Source organism: Pollicipes pollicipes, unplaced genomic scaffold (genome assembly GCF_011947565.3).
Source record: "Pollicipes pollicipes isolate AB1234 unplaced genomic scaffold, Ppol_2.1 Scaffold_4313;HRSCAF=5077_pilon_pilon_pilon, whole genome shotgun sequence".
Classification (NCBI taxonomy): Eukaryota; Metazoa; Arthropoda; class Thecostraca; order Pollicipedomorpha; family Pollicipedidae; genus Pollicipes; species Pollicipes pollicipes.
In genome coordinates, this window is record NW_023596467.1 from 99,715 (window position 1) to 120,911 (window position 21,197).

General features: G+C 52.8%; 1 protein-coding gene across 1 annotated transcript; it reads right to left on the reverse strand.

Moving 5' to 3' along the window:
* On the reverse strand, positions 1 to 20,737 carry LOC119097728 (protein unc-80 homolog; the record flags this gene model as incomplete). Its single annotated transcript, XM_037220699.1, is given in 26 exon segments — positions 1 to 14; positions 765 to 1,071; positions 1,667 to 1,821; positions 3,613 to 3,726; positions 5,216 to 5,377; positions 6,159 to 6,260; positions 7,348 to 7,522; positions 7,859 to 8,043; positions 8,288 to 8,503; positions 8,994 to 9,117; positions 10,479 to 10,736; positions 10,995 to 11,198; positions 11,828 to 11,986; positions 12,239 to 12,425; positions 12,823 to 13,208; positions 13,541 to 13,736; positions 14,015 to 14,114; positions 14,117 to 14,243; positions 14,855 to 14,965; positions 15,634 to 15,827; positions 16,242 to 16,382; positions 17,625 to 17,757; positions 18,057 to 18,305; positions 18,554 to 18,717; positions 20,121 to 20,352; positions 20,575 to 20,737. Coding segments are annotated over 26 exon segments (4,558 nt in total), but the record flags the coding sequence as incomplete, so codon positions are not given.
* Between the last annotated feature and the right edge of the window lie 460 nt (positions 20,738 to 21,197).

Sequence of the window (21,197 nt, forward strand, 5' to 3'; positions counted from 1 at the left end):
TCACACGCACGCGTCTTTTGATGCGTGGGCAACCGGTCACAGTCGGCAACAAATTGCTACCTGTCTTCACACAACTCTGCAACACGCTGATAAAGCTTTTGTTCTGCCGTCAGAACTGTTTGGGGGAGGGAGTCCCAGGACGTTTGGAGGGGGGGGGGGGGGAAGAGAGAAGGAAGGCGACTGTATCATCATGCCAGAACCAACGGGACCTGTACGTTCTTCCTTGGCGTCCGAGAGCGCCCTGTTCCTGTCACTTCGCTACAGCTACGGAACGCAAGACGAGACTTCTAGACCTGTACGGTGGGGTGCTCGGAGGCGGCCCCACCCGAGCACGTTCGCCAGGTCTGGGCACAGACCGGCCTCGCCCTGCCGCCGTCTCGTTCGCGCTGGAGTGGAGGGTCGACGAAATCTGACCTTAGCCACTTCCACATTGGTGGGTCTGGCCACTCGCGTCGGGCTGGCCGGGCCATGAGTGGCCAATAGGAATCAGGCCAAGCCGCCCTGCCCAGTGCAGGCCACGGATGAGATTGTCGCTCTGCTCTGCGTCATCAGGGGCAGCTGTCATCTTCCTCCCTCAGAAGATGAGGACTTGCTCGCCCCAGCTGACCTTGGGATCAGATGAGCGTGTTCTGGTCGCTGCTGACCTCGAGGGAGCCGACCGAGCCGCCGGTGCCGACGGCCGGCCGCAGCAGCGCCGTGTGCTCGGTGTGGTCCGAGCCGAGCGAGCCGCTGGCCGGCGACAGGTCGCCGGGCAGACTGCTCACCTCGGCTGCTGTCGTCACCGGGCTGCCCTGGCGGCGTCGACTCGCGCAGCGTCTGCAGCTGACACAGGTCCTCCTCGTCCAGCCACAGGCTCTCCCGGTAGGCGGCGCTGCTGCTGGTTGGACTGACATCACTCAGGATGACCGGCTGCGGCGCGGCTTCGGCCGGCGGTGGACGCGGAGACAGCGGCAGCGACACCTCGTCGATGGTCTCAGGGATCTCGCAAGGCGCGGCGGCGTCCGGCGTGCTCGGCTCCGCGCCACTGGCGCCTGTGTCTACCTCGCCGGTCTGGTCCTCCAGTGCGCTCATCTGAGCAATGGCACACACAGGTGAGTCGTGCGGCGATCGCGTACAAACTGTCATTAACGCCGCGTGCGGCGAGCATGGAGGGCAACGCGCCAACGTCACACGATAGTCACGCAGGGTGGCGAAAATAGTAAACGGAACAGGGACCCAAAACAGGGAGCTGTAATATCTGCTATGGTCTCGAATGAATAAAAAGGGCACCTTGAAGGGGGGGGGGGGAGCAATGGGGGGGCTGGAGCAGCCTGTTCTGACGAGCGAGCTGAACACAAAAAGACGCTCTGATGTTCAAAAACTCGTCTGACTTTGCGTGATTTTACCCCAGGGGTGCTCTAAAGTGCTCCAGTATTTTCTCTTTGTATTTGCAAACTCTGGTGGTCTTAGGGGTCATGTGATCAGTTATCACTTGTTTGGCCTCCGAGTAAGCGTCATTATCTCCAAACCTTGAGAGCTGAACACGTTGTAGAGCTTGCCAGAGAATCACTGCTGCGTAGTTACAGCCACACAACAACAGTATAATAAATCGAGCTGCATGCGCAAATACTAGTTCCAATTCTGTCCATTTGGCGGGAACGCGTGCCATCTGGGTGGACTGACGCACCTCGAAGTTGTTTCCCCGGCGACTTTTCCGGAAACGGAACGTCTTCCTGCTCTGCGCCTTCTGACGCTGCAGCCGGTGGCGCTGCGGCCTTGATGTGGAGCCCTCGTCAGCCGAGCCGGGGCTCATCGCCTGGTCCAGGTCCGTTGCTGAGTCGCCTGCAGTTACCGTTCAGTAAATTGGAGGGCGCACACCTAGACCTGTGTCAACGCGTCAATCACGGCACTAGAATGCTACACATATTTGGCGTACAGTTTTTATGCAGAGCCCGTAATAAGCTTTATACATTTAGCTGTGTTCTGAGGCCGCGAACATTACCGCACGAACAGACACACCACACACACACACACACACACATACTCACAGGCATTGCATACTAGGCCATGCTCTGCGATTTTCAGCCTTCTAGGAGCATGCGAGAAGCAGACGCGTATATAACCAAGTCTAGATTATCAGTTGCCTAAATCTATGATCTTTGTTTTGGCAACGTTGAGCACTATGCCTCTATTAACACGCGTCCAGGTGGCCGGCTAGATGCCCTTCGCTCGGGTGGGGGGTCAATTTGGCCTCCCCTGAGATTTCGTGAACTAAGAAAGCTAGAAACACCAAATTTACAGGATGTCTTGACCTGTACATGGACTCACTTACGTAAAAAGTTTTGATCTTTCTAGGTCATGACCTTTAGGTCAAATAAGGCCAAACAAGGTCAAATTCCAGATTTGTCTCTTAAGTGCCTCCAGAACCTAGGCAACTTTCCAAGCGAAGGTGACAAGCCCATTTGAGGTCCGTGACCTTGTTTGACCTTTTGAAGGTCATGTTGACCAAAATCATAGGAGACTGCTCTGAGTTTTGCCTTTGAATAAGCGACAAAGATTACGCTAGACGGTATGTCCCTAAAACAAAATGTCGACCCAGCTTATCTTAGGTCAATGACCTGCTCGGACCTCCAAGAAGTCAATGGAAGATGTATAATGCGGTTCCTGCTGTCAATAAATTCGAAATGAGCACCAGAAACTATCCCATACAGCAAGCCTTAGAGTAATAAATCAGGTTGGTTTTGTTCTTAGTCTGACCTTCATACCTGACCATAGGTCAACGTAATTTGCTCATTCAATATTTGTGGTGCCTAGGAAAGCATCTCAGAGATGTATGGCTTCGTCAAACACTCCGTTGTTGAATCAGATTGAGCGATTCCCTAGAAATTGCCTTCGCTGAAACCATGGCCTGACTTTAACCTGCCATAGGTCAGCGACCTTACAAGGTACATCTAAATGTGTCATGTCAAACGATCCGCTATTCAATTGTCTACAGGTATGCAAAAGTTGGCGCGGCTACACCGCGCCGTTCGGAAACCATTCTGGAAAAAACCTTCGGGGGGTCATTTTGACCCCGTACCCGAGCGCATGTTAAAAATGTCGTTTGTCTGCATCATCAATCAGCATTCTGCTATATTTAACCGTTATTTGATCTGTTGATTGTTCGTCATGTATGTGTATTGTTGCGATACTGTATGAGCGTTTGAAAGTCGGTGAAATCAGAGCTCAGCCAATGTGTCGAGTGGCAAATTTTTCAAAAACGATGTTTGTCTTTCTGTGTCTGCTTTTTAGTCCCGAAGAAGCTGGAAAGCGGAAAAATTGACATTGACATTGAACTTTGTCTCTTATATGAACAAAGGCTATTTACTCTACTTCACATGCATCAAATTGAAACATTGAACGAAGTATGAAATATTAAAACGAAGTACATGAGAAATACCCAGTCTCCGACATTCACGCAGCAGTGCTTTTTTTTCTTCGCCCAACGGGTAGGCTATGGCGGCGATGCGAGCGGCCGCCTTCTCATGTCTGCGTGCCCTCTACCCGCTCGCCCCCTCCGCCGCGTCGTCGACACAAACCTATCTGCGTGCCCTCTACCCGCTCGATCCCTCCAGCCCCGTCGCCGACACGAACCTGGCGTGGTGTCCGAGTCGGCCGTGCTGTGGCGGGAGCCGCGCTTCCGCATAACAAACAACGACTTTCTGTAGAGCCGGGGCTCGGAGGTGGCGGTCCTGGCGTCAGCGACGCCTAGCGGCCGGCCGGTGCAACCACAACGGCCAACAGCGCGGCGCACAGAGCGGAGAGAAGAAACAGCAGCGAGGTAGGTCATGCGGCGAAGACAGCCAACTGTAGCGCTCCTCGACGGCCAGTAGACAGATTCACAGGCTCATTTTAACCATGGTTGGGGTGGTGGGCACATGTTGGAAGTGGTTACACGGTTGGGTTGGGTGTATAGGTTTCATTTTAGGTATGGGTGTGGGTATGAGGTGTCTCCCAGATATTTTTGGTGAGAAGTTCCAAGATTGAGGCGGGCGGTGGACTTGATTGACCTGCCCCGCCGTGCGGCGGCCGGATCGGGTACAGAGGATCGGTGTGCGTGGAGGCCTCTGCCGGCCGCGGGGAGGCGATCGGCGCGGGCGCCCGCCAGCCCGATCAGCGGGCGAGAATCGACACAGGTGCCCACCGGGCTGTTGCGGACACGCTAGTGGAAAGCACATCAACTGGTCCAATGACGGCTACATCAAACACATTTTTACACGCGCACACTATCGATCGCAAAAGGTTAAGGGAACCGGCAGAGGAACGTAAAGAGGGCCATGAGCTGCACCGCAAACCTCAATGAAGAGCCGCCACTAGCAACATGTGTCGCGACCACGGTTTGAGTGGAGCTACACCGAAATCAGCGCTCATCACCGGCACCGGAGATGGCTGGCGACGCTGCCCTCACCTTCATAGGTCGCGGCTGTTCGACAGATCCTATCAACTAGCAATGCATCTTTATTCTTGCCTGATTTTTGCATGCATTCCACACTATGGGAATCTCAGTGTTGCAGAAGCCCAAAGCCAGTTATTTACTAAGCAGGACTGACCAAATTTTGAGCGTACTTGCTTGTCAAATGAGTTCCCAGCGTGACAACATGGCATCCGGGCGTCCCCCTCCCCCTCCGCCAACCCTTACGTCAGCACGGCTATCCCTTTCTCAATGGCCGCAAATTCACTCGACACGGCTTTCATGGTCTCCCTTACGTCACGTCAAAACCGTAGCATGCCCTCGAGCCTGTGTTTTTCTTTTACAGGCACATGAAAAGGCTGCGTGAGAAAGGGAACACACGCATATCATGCAAATCCTTTATGGCATGGTGAACAATATACGCGTTACGGACAGGCAGCACGTTTCTTGTTAAATGGAAACCTGTTTCTACATTGCACGCGCCTGTTTCTTCAAAATGGTTGCGAGCAAAAGGCTCAGGTGTATGCAGGGAGGATAGGGAGAGGGGGAGGTTGAATTATTATCCATAGCACACCTCAGTTTTTAAAGCCCCTTTTTGCCTAAAAGCGCTAATGCAAGCTCCCATGACACACACATGGTCAATAGGTACTACCTATGGCAACATAGTAGACATCTTTCTGCCATGCCACCTCCGACCAGTCCGACTGGTGCTCGGCACGAGCTGCGCCGCCCGACAGCGCCCACCGGCCGTCCAACGGCGCACGTCAGCGTGCGCGCCACACCCACCGGCCCGGTCCTCGGCTCCGGCATAGCTGGTGCGACGCAGGAAGCGCTCCACGGCGCCGCGCGAGCGCATCGAGTAGACGCGCATGGTGCGCTGACCGGCCGGCTGGGGCCAGTGCTCGCTCTTGACGCTGGCGTCCCGCTGCAGCGAGCGCTGGCTTGACACTACAGGCCGGGCGCGGCCGGTCAGCTGTTGCCGACGGGGACGGCGTCCGGGACGGCCGGGGTCGGGCGGGCTGGTACAGCGGTCTGTGTGGGTCTACTGGGATCGGGCGGACTGATGCATTGGTCTACTGGGATCGGGCGGACCGATGCAGTGGTCTGGGTGGGTCTGGGCTCTGGGGAGGGGACACTGACCGCTGTATCAGGACGGGGCGGGCGTTTATTTACATTTGCATACAAGTCGTGTATGTACACCGTCGCTGAAAGCAATCGGTTATTGGCGGACGATCGCATCCCTTTGGCTGATGCACAAAATGCACTGATTTGGTTATGAAAATGGGTAAGATAGTTCATGTTGAGAAGACCGAGACATGACCCAGCGGACAGCCATATTGCAAAACGGTGGTCGCGAACGTTGGCACTGCGCAGTGGAGGGTGCAAACGCCGGAAAAGCATTTGGAGCTCAGGTCCCGAACGTGTCGGGTGTTACGGCTGCCGAAACCTCATGAAGCATGATGTCGCTTGCACAGGTGCGGAAGCTCAGCACTGCTGCGTCGTCTCTTGACGCGCCAACGGCAGGTCAGACAACGGCTCATGATCACGCGTGCACGAATTCGAGCCGGAACAGGCGACAGGCCTGGCCATCGAACAGTCACTAGAACGACCCATTAGATAGCTTTGGAGAAATCAGACTTTGTTTAGACCATACAGCGCACAGTTCCACACGCTACTTGGTAAACACTCTTGGAAAAGGAGCTAATCACACCACGCATATTCTGGATACCTTTGGAAGATTTGGGTCCCTCCGACACGGAGCCAGTCCACAGACGAGAGCGGAAGTCGCTGTGCAGGTCTACCACCACTGACTTGCGATGGTCGAAGTCCCCTGGAACAGACCATTTCGACTGAACCATCATTCGAGTTAACAATCGCCATGATTCGCCGTTTTTCATAACGCGAACTGATGGGACGGGGGGGGGGGGTCGGGTTTGATGCGACCCCCTGGTGTTTCAAAAATGATGAAGAAGGAGCTTAGCAAAAACACCAGTGGATTGATACCAATGAGATCTCACGAATAGTACTAGTTAATTGCCGTTTTGTTAGACCAATAATTGATTCCATTATCCCAGTTCAAAGGTGAAATCTCCCCGAAAATCGCACCTTTTCAGCTTTACATCATACATACGAGTCCATGTATTGCGGCGACGCACTATCTACGAAGCCGCGTTCCTTGTTTGACTCCGAATACAATGATGTATAGTCTTGTAGGTTTTGAGCATACGTTTGTGATACATAGCTTCGTTCATGTGACATGTTGACCCGCCGCACATGTCCCGCGGCATCGCCTGTTGCCGTCACCGGCCGCGCCAAGCCATAAATCGACGCACAGTGATCCTCAAAATCACCGCTGCTCCGAAACCAGGCAAGCTAGTGAGACGTTTTTGGCGTAAATACATGTGCAATGGATGTCACATAGGCCACTGACAGTTTGAGCACGATCGCAAAAATTGGCCGGAGGGGCATTCTAAAAAAAAACATAGGAAGGGGATCACATCGACCTCCCCTGCCAGGGCGAGGGTTATGTCATCACCAAGTCATCATTAAGATCTGTGTATTGGTCAGTGGGTGACGTAAGTGAGAGTTAAGTGCATAAGTGGTGATGTTTCGGGTACTGCAAACTTGTTGCAGTTCAAGAGTGTATTTTTCGAATAAAGTCTCCCGCACCATTTTGTACAAAAATAAAACATTGCATGCACATCCCAGCCAGTCAATTTGCTTTGAAAAAAAATTGACGGTAACACACCCAATGCACGATGGAACGCAAGGACGATGGTCCAGACTGTAATTTGCAATTAATCCATCCGCAGCACTTGTTGCTTTTCGGACTTATATCAACATTCCGCTGAACTTTTATGACAACAAATATATCCCCACCTTGGTCTTGTCCGTCTGCCCACCACACCGTCACTGACCGGTTTTGGAGTTGGCGATCTCTTCCTTCACCAGCTTCATCTCGTGAGCCAACTCCATCAGAACAGAGCCTTTGGACTTGATGCGTGGCATCTCCTCCTGATTACCAGCTAGCTTCTCGCGAATCAGCTGCTTGAAGTGGACCTCGTCGGCGAAGTCGTATGTCGGTGATTCCAGCTACCAGGCATGGGAAAAATCAATGGAGTCAGCAGCCAAGTAATGCATACGTTGAGCTCTAAGCGGCCATAGTTTTTCGATGTTTTGTATCGAGACAAAGTAAACATTTCATTTCATCGAATGGTTTTCAGACGTACCCGAGTATTAGCACGTGTTGTCCAAGCTGGACTGGTCGTTTCGAAGGTGCGGAGGTTGTGCGTGTGCGGATACACATATACGATACCTTCAGTCTGACTCCTTCCTACACAACGTCATGCTTTCCTACATAGCGCATTGGTAGCTGCCCTCAACTCGCGTCTCACGCGAGAGTCTCCCAGCGCGCGCGTCCGCGCTCACATGCTGTCTGATGAAGGGTAGTAGCAGGACGAAGACGGGTGTGGGGTAAGTGACGACGAAGTCCAGGAAGTCCCAGAGTGCCAGGCCTCCGCAGCCCTGTGACCCCAGCTCCTGCACAGTGCGCGCCACGCGGTGCCAGTCCATGGCCAGGTTCTTCTCGAAGCAGATCAACAGGATCTTCAGCCCTGGGAAGGTTAGTGGCGTCGTCAGAGTTCAGCTCCACCCCGCCCTGTGCTGGGATGACAACTTCGGTGCTCGGGGGAGCAGAAGCGCAAGCATCGGACAGGCTCAAACTGGAACACGCGTGACTGGGCAGCACAGCATTAGGCACAGCTGTCTCCCATCATCCTCCTGCACCCGACGCCGCGAGCGCGAGTCACACTCGGCTGGCGTGAGGTAACGGTGCCGCCGTCGTGGTCTGCCACCCACCCAGGAACGCCACTGAGTAGATGGACGGCCGTACGGCGCTGTGGGTGCGCGCCTCGCTGGTCGAGTGCTGGCCGGCCTCGGTCTTGTTGAGGCCGCTGGCGCCGGCGGCGCCGGCTGCCAGGCCCGGCGTCAGCTTCGTCGAGGCCGGCGGCTGCAGAGCGTGTAGCATCACGGTCAGCGCGAAGCTGATGTCCGCCTGCCGCATCTTGGGAACGTCTGCAAACAAGCAAACGGGAGAGAACGTCAAAACAACAGACGCGTTGGGCGAGGGAAGGGAGCAGGGTAAGTAGCGTCATCGTGCTTGACTCATTCGAGATGAATCGAGCACGTGGTCAGGCCTTATCAATGAGCGCCCTTGTGATGCCTCACTAGGCCCGACGTCATTGGCCAGGGTAGCGACGTGCAGTGTGATAACGGGGATCATTACCAAATTAGCTCTTGTCAGGTCTTGGGTGCTATGAAACAGTGTGAACTGCCGTAGTAAAAGTACGAACTTGCAAAGATGCAGACCATATTGATGTTAAGCTATACCCACCCGTTTTGCCTTTTTTCCAAAAAAAGACTCACGTGTGAGACATCACACAGCCAACGTTTTACATTGTAGGCGAAATATGACTGTGCTGGTGCCCCAATTGACTAAAAAATTTCCAATATCATGCGTAACAATGCTTGCGTGGCTATGGCGGTGCCTTGGACAACAACTTACCTGTTCGTCCGCAACCAACCCTGAGACAGAGTGGCAGCAGCAGATTCATCAGCATGTTCTCCGTCTTTTCAGGGCTGGGGAAGACGGAACTTCCACCACACACCTGCTCCAGCGAATGCGCCTCCTGCATGCCACACAACACGTCAGCCCTTCAGGCCACACTAGTTAAGCGTGTTATGATCCTCACGGTAATTGTCTGGCTTGCGCGGCACGGCAACTTGCACGTCAATTTCCGAGGGCGGGGGGCAGCATTATCTGGCCAATTAGAAGTACCTCATGCGGATTTCACTAACAAGTTGTTATGTCTTAATTAGAAATAGTACCTGGCACGTCAGGTGTGCGTAGCAAGATTGCGATTTGTTATCACACCATATGTGTATGCCCTGTTTACATATGTAGACGATGCATTCTTTCAACAGATGCCTGGAAATAACTGCGTCATTTATATACGATGTCTGCAACAAGGTATGTTTCCCAATAGTCGCTTGTTGAAATATCCACAAAATATTGACCACCACGTGGCAGCTTTTTCCACGAATCATCACGATGCCAGTCATAACGTCAGTTTGTGGAGTCGGGAAGAAGTGCGCATTGTCTCATGTGCGGAAGAGTGTTCGAAGGAGATGCACAAACGCATACGCACAAACTAATCGCAACCGCCAACTGAATATCCTTGCGCTTATCGCCCAGCGAACCGTGGTCTACTGCCAAGCGCGGTGCGTCTATTGCAGACTAATAAAACTGGATGGCTAGCAGACTACCCGCTACGGCCCGAGCATGCGTCGCGCTGGTATGGACACCAGACATGGGATGTTCTGAAATCGCAAAGGCAAAATGAGTAGCGTCCAAACAGGAGATCGAGCATAGGGTTCTAAGACACTCGTGTGCCCAGGCGGCACGATCAGTGATGCAGAAGGGCCAGAACAATTTAGATTAACAGCTGTTGAACACTGTTTTATTCAGAGGTGTTCAACCAGCTGGTTTAATTTGACTGAGCAATGCACAAAGCGAAGATATTTGGACGATACTGATCCCCTAAGTGATGCAGCCACAAAACTGATCCGTCTACGGCAAAGAGTTCAGATGGTGTATGCTCAGTTTTCTTTTCTGGTTGAACACGCCCGGTTGAACTATTCGCTAATATCTAATGTGCATTTTTGTTTTATCAGGCTATTTTATTTCCTCACCAACGATATGTGCTCAAACATCTGAAACACCAGAGCAGTGGGGGTTATGGTTTGACTTAAGTTAAACGGAAACCACCAATCGCAATGGATGTGCAAAGGGAGTACCGCCCTGAAACAAATGAAGCCGCGCATATTCATACACTACGAAAATCCGCCCCGCACGAAACACATCTATCCAAAACTCGGCCACCAGCGTCACCAGCGCAGCACTGGAAGCTCGCAGTCATAAAAAAACGCGCGAGGCTAGAGGTCTACTCCACATGGCTGACGGGCTGGCCTGCCCCTCGCTGTCACGTACCCCCTGCGCCAACATCTGCATGGCTATGAGCCGGACTACGGTGGAGGCGAAGTGCTGGGGCGGCGGGTAGTGGACGGCGGCGCCGGTGTCGGCGGCCGCGCCGTCCGCTGCCGCCGCGCCGCTCTCGCCCACGATCAGCGACTGACAGATGAGGATGAGCGCCTTCAGCGGCGGCAGGTGCGCGATGTACGGGTACTTGCAGAGCGTGGTGTACACGCCTTTGAGCAGGTTGGCGGCTGCCACCCAGTCGGTGTGACGCTGGAGATGGGAAGGGTGACAGGTCAGCCCAGAGGGTCTCGGTCCGCTGAGGGTCCCGGGTACCTCGGGACGAGGGCGGCGCAACTAGCACGGCTTTGGCCGGTGAGCCGGAACTTCCGACGATGAGACAAATGGTGAGAGAGGGGGGGGGGGGGGAGTTATGGAGAAGTTGAAGCTGACGACTGTCCCGACGATATAGCGCCAAGATAACTCACACCCTACTCCGCACCTACACCCATGTCTGAGGTCACCGCATACCCTGATGAAGCTCTTTTTGAGTATCTTCGTGAAGACCTTCTCCAGTCGGCGCGTGATGATGATGAGTGTCGGCTTGAGCGCCTCTTGAGACCAGTCCGGGTACGTGAGGATCTGGTTCATGTACTTGACCAGGCCACGGCACGACATTGTCTCCGGATCGTAGGGGGCCACCTTCAGCAGACTGTGTGCGATCTCTGCCAGACGCTGCGCAGCAGAACACGCAACGTCTCAGAACGCGGCCACGACAAAGGGTCACGAAACGCCACCCACAATGGCGGTAGTTGACACTGTCCAGGACGCCCAGAAAAATGGACTTTATCGGACAGTGAATGACCCCAGGCCTAAACCTGTGGGACTTGAGGGGCGATGCCAGAACGGTTACTTGGGAACCTTAAGATCTGCATATCCCCCTGACATGAATTAAATCGGTGTGCGATTCTGAAAGAATATGGCAAACGTCCATGAGCCGCCAAAAGGTCAGCACTGACTTAAGTCCTTACGTTCCGTTTTACAGGAAACAGGCGAGGTCATCATGAGCTGAATCACCGCAAGGGAATGCAACATGTAAAGCTAGTTTGCTGCACCGCCTTGTCTTTTCCGCTCGCGAAAAGCATCGACGCATGAAACAGAAACATTCCACGAAGGAATGCCAGCCGTTCAGATCACGGTGTCACACTGCGGCGTGCGACTTGCAGCTCGCAGCTTAACATGATGCTATTCATCAACATCATGTAGGCTGTGTCATGCCACATGAAACTTTTTCCTTTATGCGTCGACTGTAACAGTCACTGCAAGGTGTTTTCCTAAGTGGCTGACCACCTCCCTGGACTCACGCTGTGGCATTTTGCGTCCAGCAACTCGACCTGCTTGCTCTCACTTCCAGCGACCGGCTTCTTGCTGAGCTCCTGCAGTCTGGCCGAGCAGCGGGTAAGGAAGTCGGCCACGATGTTGAGCAGGGTGTCTCGCGGCCGACGGAAGGCCTCGCGCAGCACCTGCAGGCCCAACAGTGGCCGACGGCATCAGCTCATCAACTCGTCCAGGGGGCTGGCGTCTCCAACAGGCCTCTCACGCCATGGCCAACACTGCGTCTAGAACACATGACCAATACCGCATCTACCCCGTACGCGGCTGCGACAGCCGACACCGGCGTCGGCCTGGCACTAGCGCTAGGGACACATCAGCCGGACAGTTCAGTGTCGCGAAAGTCGTTTTTTCTATGAGCTGGGCCACCGTGCTCCACTTGCCTCGGAGTCTTCCATGTCACGCTCCATGAAATTGGTGCGTCTCGTGTCGCTGACAAACATGCGCGAGTGTGAGTCCTCGTCCAGGTCGAGTGCGGCGTTATGCGCCTCCTGCGCCGCCGTCCTGGTGAACGTCTTCATGCTGGACGTCTTGAACTCGGTGCTGCCACGAGTCGGACCCGTGTAGTTCCTGCGGAGATTGACATTGTATGTTCTGATGTGTCGCAGCATTTCCCTGGCGCAGCCCATGCACATGTTATTCTGATGATATTCCGAACGGATGAAATCGATTGCCTTCAATATGGTTGACGTGAAAGGGAAGTTTTAATCTATTCGCTAAGCTAGAACATGGAAGCGAAATAGTTACTTCAGACACGTGAATACCTGTGCGGAATCAACACAAAAGGCACTGCAGTAAACACCAGAACGATGCAAACTTATAGTACCCAATAATTATGCCCAAAACGTCAACCAAAACTCAACACACTAAAAAATTGGAATCCGTGAAATTCCGTGAAAGTGACCGTGAGTATGGAACCCGTGCACACGTGTTTCGAATAGCGACCCGTCCCCCACCCCGGCCTCACTTGGCCAACGGCTCGCAGTTGTGTAGGAGCGTCTTGATGGACAGCGCCAGCTGGTGGATCACCTCCTTCTCGCCCTTCAGCTCGGCCTTGGGGCCCGCCGACGTGGCCACGCTAGAGATGCGCTCTACGTGACGCAGGTAGAACGGAATCACTGCCTCCAGCACGTTCAGCATCTGGTGCGCGCGCCGGCTGTCGGCCGCGTACGCCACCACCGTCACGCACAGGCTGATGACGTCCATGATGGTGACGTCGTCCGTCTCCTCGTGGTAGCAGAAGTCGAGCGCGCGGAGTGGCTTCTCGATGGTCACCAGCTCGATGGTGTTGAGCGGGTCCGGCGAGGGCGTCTCCAGAGATATCAGCAGACGGAACAGCGTGTCCGGCTGGATCTGCGCGGGCGGCCAGGCGGCGCAGATCAGCGGGCTGTCTCCAGCCGGAGCAGGCCGCAGCCTCACTCTAGCGACACAGTGAGCAGTGGCAAGCTAAGAGACCAGTGATATGCCTCTCTTCATCCTATTGGAGTCGCTTGGCTCACAAAGCCATGATAAGCCTGAAGGCAATGATATACAAGTGGTCGTAATGTAGTGTTTGTCAACAGATGACCAAAAAGTGAGTTTTGGCAAATCATCCCCCTTCTTCTTGAGCGCAAAAGTTCGACGCCATCAAAGACAATGTTCAGCCGAGCGAACCTTGTTGCAAGACAACGTTAAGCCAAGCGGACCTTGTTGGCATCAGCGAACGGAGAGTCTGTGTTCAGGTCCAGCATGGGAGCAATGCTTCCCAGCATCTGTAACACGAACGGCTTGCGATGTAGCACGTAGAACTGCTTGCAGATAAACTCTACAGTCCTGCAGAGCAGTGAATTCGACTGGTGGTTGCTGTACACCTGAAGGATGGTGGGCATGATCAGCAGGTACCTGGGGAAAAGAGATACAGCGTTAGTCGAAGGGTTGGTCAGAGCAGAGCACTACTCAGCACAGCCAGAGCGGCAGCAGAGGCATTTGCAGCTGGAAAGTAAATTACTCCTGGTATCTTTGTTCATACGGTTGGCATCGCGGTCAGTAACAAACGTCGAACGAAACAGACGTCCAAAATTTCTTCTATCGATTACACCCAAAGGGGTGCTTGATCGTTAAAATCATATCCAAATGGACCTATCCTACCGATATGGCCAGCGGTTCAGCATCCGACCCACCCATTGCTGGAGAACACGTTCTTGAACTGATGGGCGGCGCTGATGTAGGTAGCCATGACGAGCCTCAGCATCGCGCTGTCTTCGCAGTGCAGCAGCAGCAGCCGTTCACCACATTGATGAAGAGGTGAATGTCGCCGGAGTAGGCGAAGTTCCCGGCCATACCCTCGAACATGCGCGACATCATCTTCACCCAAATCAGCTTGTGCATGCTATCCAGGCATTTCAGCTCCTGGAAGGTCATTGAGCTGTCGCAATTTCATTGCCTAACCTCCGAAGAGCTACCGCGGGTGTTAACGTCGCAAGCTCTCCTACTGTCGCATAATGAGTTTGGCCAAACCGCGCGTTAACCAGATCTGAACCCGGTCATATTATCACGAGCCCGGTGCGTCGCCGGCGGTGCCACACATGTTCCCATTCCAATCACCTTCCTTGCATCAACGTAAGGCAAAGGTGAAAGGTCTGCTCTGTGGAGATGGCATACTAGACTATGCCACATGATTAGGTAACCAGACTTAACTACGCACTATGCCACAGAGGCGTCTCTCCAATGCAGACGAGAGTTTCTGGAGTCACGCGCCTCTGCTCAGCCTCCTTCAGATTTGTAGCCAGCATCGCCGCTCCCCCACACCTCGAACATGGTTAACGAAGATCCAAGGAAATTATAATTTGGGATCAGGTTTAGGATGCGTTTGACCGTACCTGCTTGCTCTCCGCCCGTTCTGACTCGTCAACACCCATCGCTGGCCACAAAAGTATGAGAAGGTGACAGCTTAAATGCTGCGAACAAAGTGACGAGGATTCGGCTGCGCGGAAGTAAGCATCCTATGGCCCTTTTGTCACCTTTCCAAGATGACCTCCTTTGTATAGGTGGAACTCGGTTTCAAGAGCCTTGCGCGGGAACGCCGGCAGCTTGGTCAGCTCCTCGTGGAGGAAGAACACCCGCTGTGCCACCTGTAGAATACATTGCTTCGCTGATTGCTGCGTTACCAGTTAGGCTAGCACATCCACGAACTACTTAGACACTCCGTGAGGACCTGGTACACAACCTGGAATCGCACGCAGTCACAGATGAGGAGGCAGATTTCCTCATTCATGTTCAAATATGCTAGATGCTTCATGATAAGATATGCAAGATCAAGTAAGATGAAAAACGTAATATGCAAATGAAACCTTCGCAAGCGTTGTTAGGACGCAGTTTACCAGAAATATGCTTTCGAGGCAGTCTATTAAGGCATTCTTGATGTCCAAATTAACGCAAAGTTCACCTGCATTAAAAGTATCATGTGTAATGACATTATCTCGCAGTGCTTAACAAAGATCTTGACGGCCTGGCCAAAGGGCGTTAAAGAGGCGTAGTTGAAATCAACCCCAAAGGGCCAACGTGCTTTTTGCAGCTGAGAAGTTCAGGTAGTCGCTGGTTTGCCTAATGCATCGAATCAAATGAACTAATGCTACTGCGCTCAGAGCGTTCAGGCTCCAGATCTCTATGCTATCGCAATTTTTTCGGACATTATTCACCTCTGCGACTATTGCGCACATGACAGCTGCATCATCTTGAGTTCATGAAAGAAAAAATCACGTGAACATATTAAGCCATTTAATGTTACGCCGAAACACACCTGATCTGGGCGCATGAGCATTGCTAAACTCTTCAATGTCTTCCCGATCTCTAGCATTTTCAGATAGAACACGTTGTTTTGCATGGCGTTGTAGGCTTCCTCTGGGTCGACGTGAATGAGACTCAGCTGAGGATACTGGGACCGCTTGAAGAAGTAAAAGTCCCGCACGAACGCCTTCGGATTGTGAATCACGCCTGAAAAAACAAACTCTAATGTGTCATGATGGTAGTGTCAAGGGATCATGTAATAATCATGCAAGCGCACTATGTCACAACCCCCCGGCCATTGAACAAACAAGTCAGATGTTCCTAACCCTACATGCAAAGGAGCAGTTCTGATTTAAATTGTTTTGATTGCAAGTTCCGTGAAACACTCGCATAGCAGTGACTGCGGCGTCACGCATGTCCCCATTATTACTCTATGAAAATTATTCTTAGGGTTTTGTCTGATCGCAAAGCGATGACAGCTAACCTCATCAGCACAACAGTCTTAATGACGTGAAACCAAAGACGCGTGCTTTTTGCTCTCCTCGCATTGAACAATGCGTGCACGAACATATACTGGGCCAGCCAGTCTATTCTGCTCCTCGTGCCCGGCGTAGTTGGCACCTGTTTTGTGGTCGACCAGGAAGTAAGAGCCGTGTTCTCGCTCCGGGATGCTGAAGAACTCGCGTGCTTCGGTCAGGATCTGGCAGAACTGTGTGTCCTCCTGGATCGGGAACTGGGACGGTATGCCCCCCGCGTCCGGACCTGTAGCACACGGCAGGGATCGGTGTACAGGCCTGACCTGCTGTCCCACAACTTCAAGTCATGGGCGCAACGCCAGGCGGCAAGGACCCATGGGACATACGAATACCTTACCACTGGTCTGCCGCGAAAAACGTGTTTGCCTCCGTGTTCTTGCAGTGATTCCGTTGGTTTGGGACTTTAATGATTTCCATCAGCTGGCAGCACATCACATCGGTACGTGCAGTGAGTTGAGGCACGTCTCCAGCCCGGTAACAAATTGTCGGTACAGCACGCCGAAACATCAGTCCTTGGACCAAACTAATTTCCGCTCACGGCAAATTCCTGCCTCGAGCAGGATTAAGCGAGACTACAACGTCCATTAGTCACGAAAAAGATGGAGGACGCTGCATTCTGTGTCAGATTACTTACTAATGCAAGTTTTGAAGTCCGTTTCTGCGATTTGGTATTAGCCATGTGATTGTGTGATTGTGTGATTGTGATTAGCCATTGATAGTGATTCATCACCAATCAAACTTAAATGGCTTAAAAACAAGACATGGACACGTTTATTCTAGAACCTAGGCTAGGAAAACAAATTAATAAGATAATGGGAGGACAATATTGCGCACGATGAACACTAACACATGGAACTAACTGTAAACGCCTGTAGGAGAAACTGTCTTGTCAACGCCGCCAGGTTATTTACGCAATTACAAGACGATATACCATGTTAAAACGAATGGTCGTCTTCGTGGGTAAGGTCGAAATTTTGGGCTTTGCTAGTCTTTGAATTCCGTAAATTGATTCTCAAAGAGTCAACCTGACTAACATGGAGCAAATCAAGCCAGGCAAAGAGGATCCATCGCATCATCGTGTGGCGCGTTCTATTTCACTCAAGTGACGACATTTTATTGCATGACTTTGGCTATCACCAGCGGCGTCAAAAGCTGGTTCATGTTCTGAATGTTTCTAACTAGCAGTGTGATGTTTTTAGCCCGATTTTAGGCTCACGAGGGCTGACATGGCTGTGAAGCAATGAATATGGCTATGTATGGCTGTGTATTTGCCGGAAATGCTAGACCGTGTACCGGTTCCCAGTGGCATTGTGCTGATCCGCGATAGCTACGCAGCTACTGGCTTATATTCACATGATTAAGCTCGTGTCCAATGCAAACTAACGTGCTATAAATACAGCCCATCTTATGATCTCGACGTAAGACTGCTGATCATGATCAGAAGCCAGTGGACGAGACGAGTCCTCACCCTGCGGCCCGTGCACGATGATCCGCTTGGCCGACGGCACGTTCGCCGTCAGCATCAGCGTCGCGTCGCACTGCTCCTTCCGAAAGATCTGCTTCAGGTCCTTAAACAGGATCCCTTGGATGCCAGGAATCACCTGCGCACGAGCGAAGTTGAATTAATTCAAAGGACGCATTTACCTGGTATCAATATCGTATCTGGAGACAGGCAAACTATTTTTCCTCACGCAAGCTGAAACACACATCAAAACTACCAGCGTGGTCAAAACACCTGTGTTCGTGTCGTTTATCTGGGCATATTGTGATACACTTCTCCAGTCGCGCTCACAAAAGTTGCATGCTGTAACCATATGTCGCTGGCATTATACAGTTCAGGCTTGTTTCACTTATCTCGACAGCAAAACATATCCGAACATTTGCATAAGGATCCACGTACCTGCCAGAGTAGGGTCAGCGAATTGGCGATGTTCTGCGTGGCGTACTCGGAGTTTGAACGGATCTGGAACATGATGTAGCCGACCAGGTAGTTGTAGAGGGCGAAGGCTGTTTGCGGTGGCAACATTGGAAAGGTGTGCACCAGCCGGCGTAGGTACTGGATCATCACCTCCTGACGCTCCCGCGTCAGCTTCTCCAGGAAGTGACGCAGAAATAGCGCACTGTCCTCCACCAGGCACTTCCATATCACCTGCGGATGACGGACCGCGGGGTTATGCGGCGTATGGCTACTCAGCGTGCCTCAGAGCCTGTAGCACAGTCACATCCTTTGGCCCGATATGCCTGAAACGGACACTTGGCCCGCTTACGTGAGAGAAGCTCTCGACCAAACTGCCACACCAACAGCGGGGTAACCAGCTGCTGTACAGTCTGCAGACGCAGACAGCGACTTGGTCGGCAGCGGGGAGTGCGCTTGGGCGGCTGCGGTCGCTCCGTTACCCGCTGCGCCACGCAGTAGACGGCCATGCCGTCGGCGGTGACGGCCGTGTCGTCCAGCAGCGCGATGATGCTGGTGGCCGCCGTGCACAGGCACGAAGGGAACATCTGCGGTGCCGACTGGGCGTGCGAGCCGCGCAGCACCTCGGCCGGCTCCTCGTCCGTGGCTGCGGGCGCAGGTGAGCGGCTCAGGTGGCGCCACCGGTCAGCTGGAGGCACGGACCGACGGCGCGCCAGCGGGTCAGGCGCACGGCATGGACACAGGGCATCGAACTGGGGCTTGCTGCGAAACCACTTTTGGCAAGTGACATGCTTTCATTTCGGACTGCAACGTTGAAAACTTTATAAAACGAATGCACCAAAATAGTAGAAAATTCCGCGGCATGCATGATACGCGGACATTAGCGAAAACACATGTGGGGTGATCCCTTTCCTGCACCACGTAATAGCTTCAAACTGTTCATCTAACAACATCAAACTAATACATGCCTAGCACCACCCCGTTTCTAACCTCCGATCTGGTAACAATGCTGATAAAACCTCATAATGTGGTCGAAGTTGCCGTCCGAGGCGCGGTTGCCCAAAGCAGACGAGCGCACCTCAAAATTGCCTGCAAAGTCACCCGTCAATATGACTAGGCGAGCGAGCAAGCCAGTCCATGCAGCCAGATTGAAAAAGCTCTGACAAGGTAGCTACAAAAACGCTATGCTATCATGCTGAGACAATTTGGAGGTGAACAAATCTTATGTACAAAATACACACTCTAGTATACCGCAAAGAAATGACAGGCAATGATTTACAGGTACTGAAGAACGTCCGCAGTCGCACCATACGCTCGAACTAACACGTCAGCAGCGGCCTCATAAAAGGCTATGCACATATAGGAAAATGCGTCACAAAACAAACACGAAACAAATGGGCATCAAATTAGATAACAACTTGCTGCGCGAGTGAATTCCAAGTTGTATTGATGCCAAGTTCACTTACGCAAGTGCAACGTTGGTCATATCTTGAATCGGCTTATATATCTTTTTTGCCTATTTTTGTAACATTTCTATTTAGCGCCAATTAAATAGCTGCATATTTTGGACCATTCAATGCTTCGATGATGACCACTTCCGTGCACATTGCGTGAAGTGCAAAAATGCGAATTTTAGGCAAAATAGCGGGCAGATTAAACAAGTCCATATAAAAATCTAAGGTTGGAGGGATACCGGTACGCATAAGTGTAATCTTGCACAAGTTTGCGTACAAGTCGTGCAAGCTTCACAAATTTCGAGAGATACTCGATGCCGTGCCGCATGGACCGTTAGCATCCCTCGAAGTTTGAGAACCCGACCTCTTTTGCGCCCAAACTGACGCTTCATCTGACTTGCACGCACGCAGATCCCTCCAACTGGACATACCCAGGGTTCACATTCGTTGCAGGCTACCTCTGGGGCTCGCCCCGTCCTGTGAGGCACACGCCCATGGGACCGGCACCTGCGACCGCCTCCACACACCGCTAGCACGTTTAGAAGAAGCCCTGTCCGGCCGCCAGCCGCCGGCCCCCGACGCCGGGCTCGCTCACCCTCGTCGTGTTCGTCGCCGGCCACGTGATAGAAGCTGGGCTCGTGCGCCGCCTGGTAGTTGACGGGTACGGTGCTGATGCGGTAGTTCTCGCGGTCGAGCCGCTTCTTCTCGTCTTCCTTGCGCAGCGCGATCTGCACCAGCTCGGCCTGCTGCTTGCGGCGCGTCTTGCCCGCAGACACGATCGAGTGTAGCTCCTCCTTCAGAGTCACGTCCTCCACCTTACTCTTCACCTGGAGCAGGAGGTGGTGCCCGATCGGACGAGGGGAGGACTGGGTCAACGCACGGGAGATGGCCGAACCACCCGGAGCTGAAGGGTCAGTCGGATCTGGGTAGGTCAGCTAAGGTTTAAGAACCTGTAACGACGGATGCCAATGCCAACGCACGCGCTGCTTTAATCTTTTCAGGTGCAGGTGTTACATTACCGTGGAGGACCGCGCCAAGGCCGATAGTACCTGCGGCATCCAGGAGGGGTCGACCACAGGCAGGGCTTCGATGCCGATCTTGGGCGAAGGCAGGGTGAACTCGATGCCTGGCGGCGGTACCTTGAAGCTGAGGTGCGCTGTGTCTTCCATACGTGGCCAGCACTGGTACCGGAACCGCCACAGCGCCTGGAATCTGAGCACAGAAGCCACAACGCTATCCTGAGAGGACAGTACAAAATTCAAACACAGTTCTTCCTCATGTCACGTTGTACACATAGCGTAAGGTCAGACATAACTGTGGTAGTCTGTGCACGTTTTATAACAAAAAAAAAAAACGCCTGTTCGGACTGTTCGGCCCCTACCAACCAGGGGCACAGCATGAATTTTCTTGAACGAGAGGCTCATTGAGAACGCATCACGCTGATTTTCAGTCGTCTCTCAACAGCCATCTATGGTGGAAAATGAAAAGCATACTGGTCTTATTCCCCCACGTTTGGCGCAGCCCGTGCTATTAATATTGCTATTTTTGCACAGCGCTTCGTCCAGTCACTTCTATGGCTGTTGTCAGCCTACTTCTGGGATGAGCATGGGGTAGTTACTGTAAGACTGTTGAAGATGATGGCTAGTGTTACGTGAGTTATTGTTTTATGTGT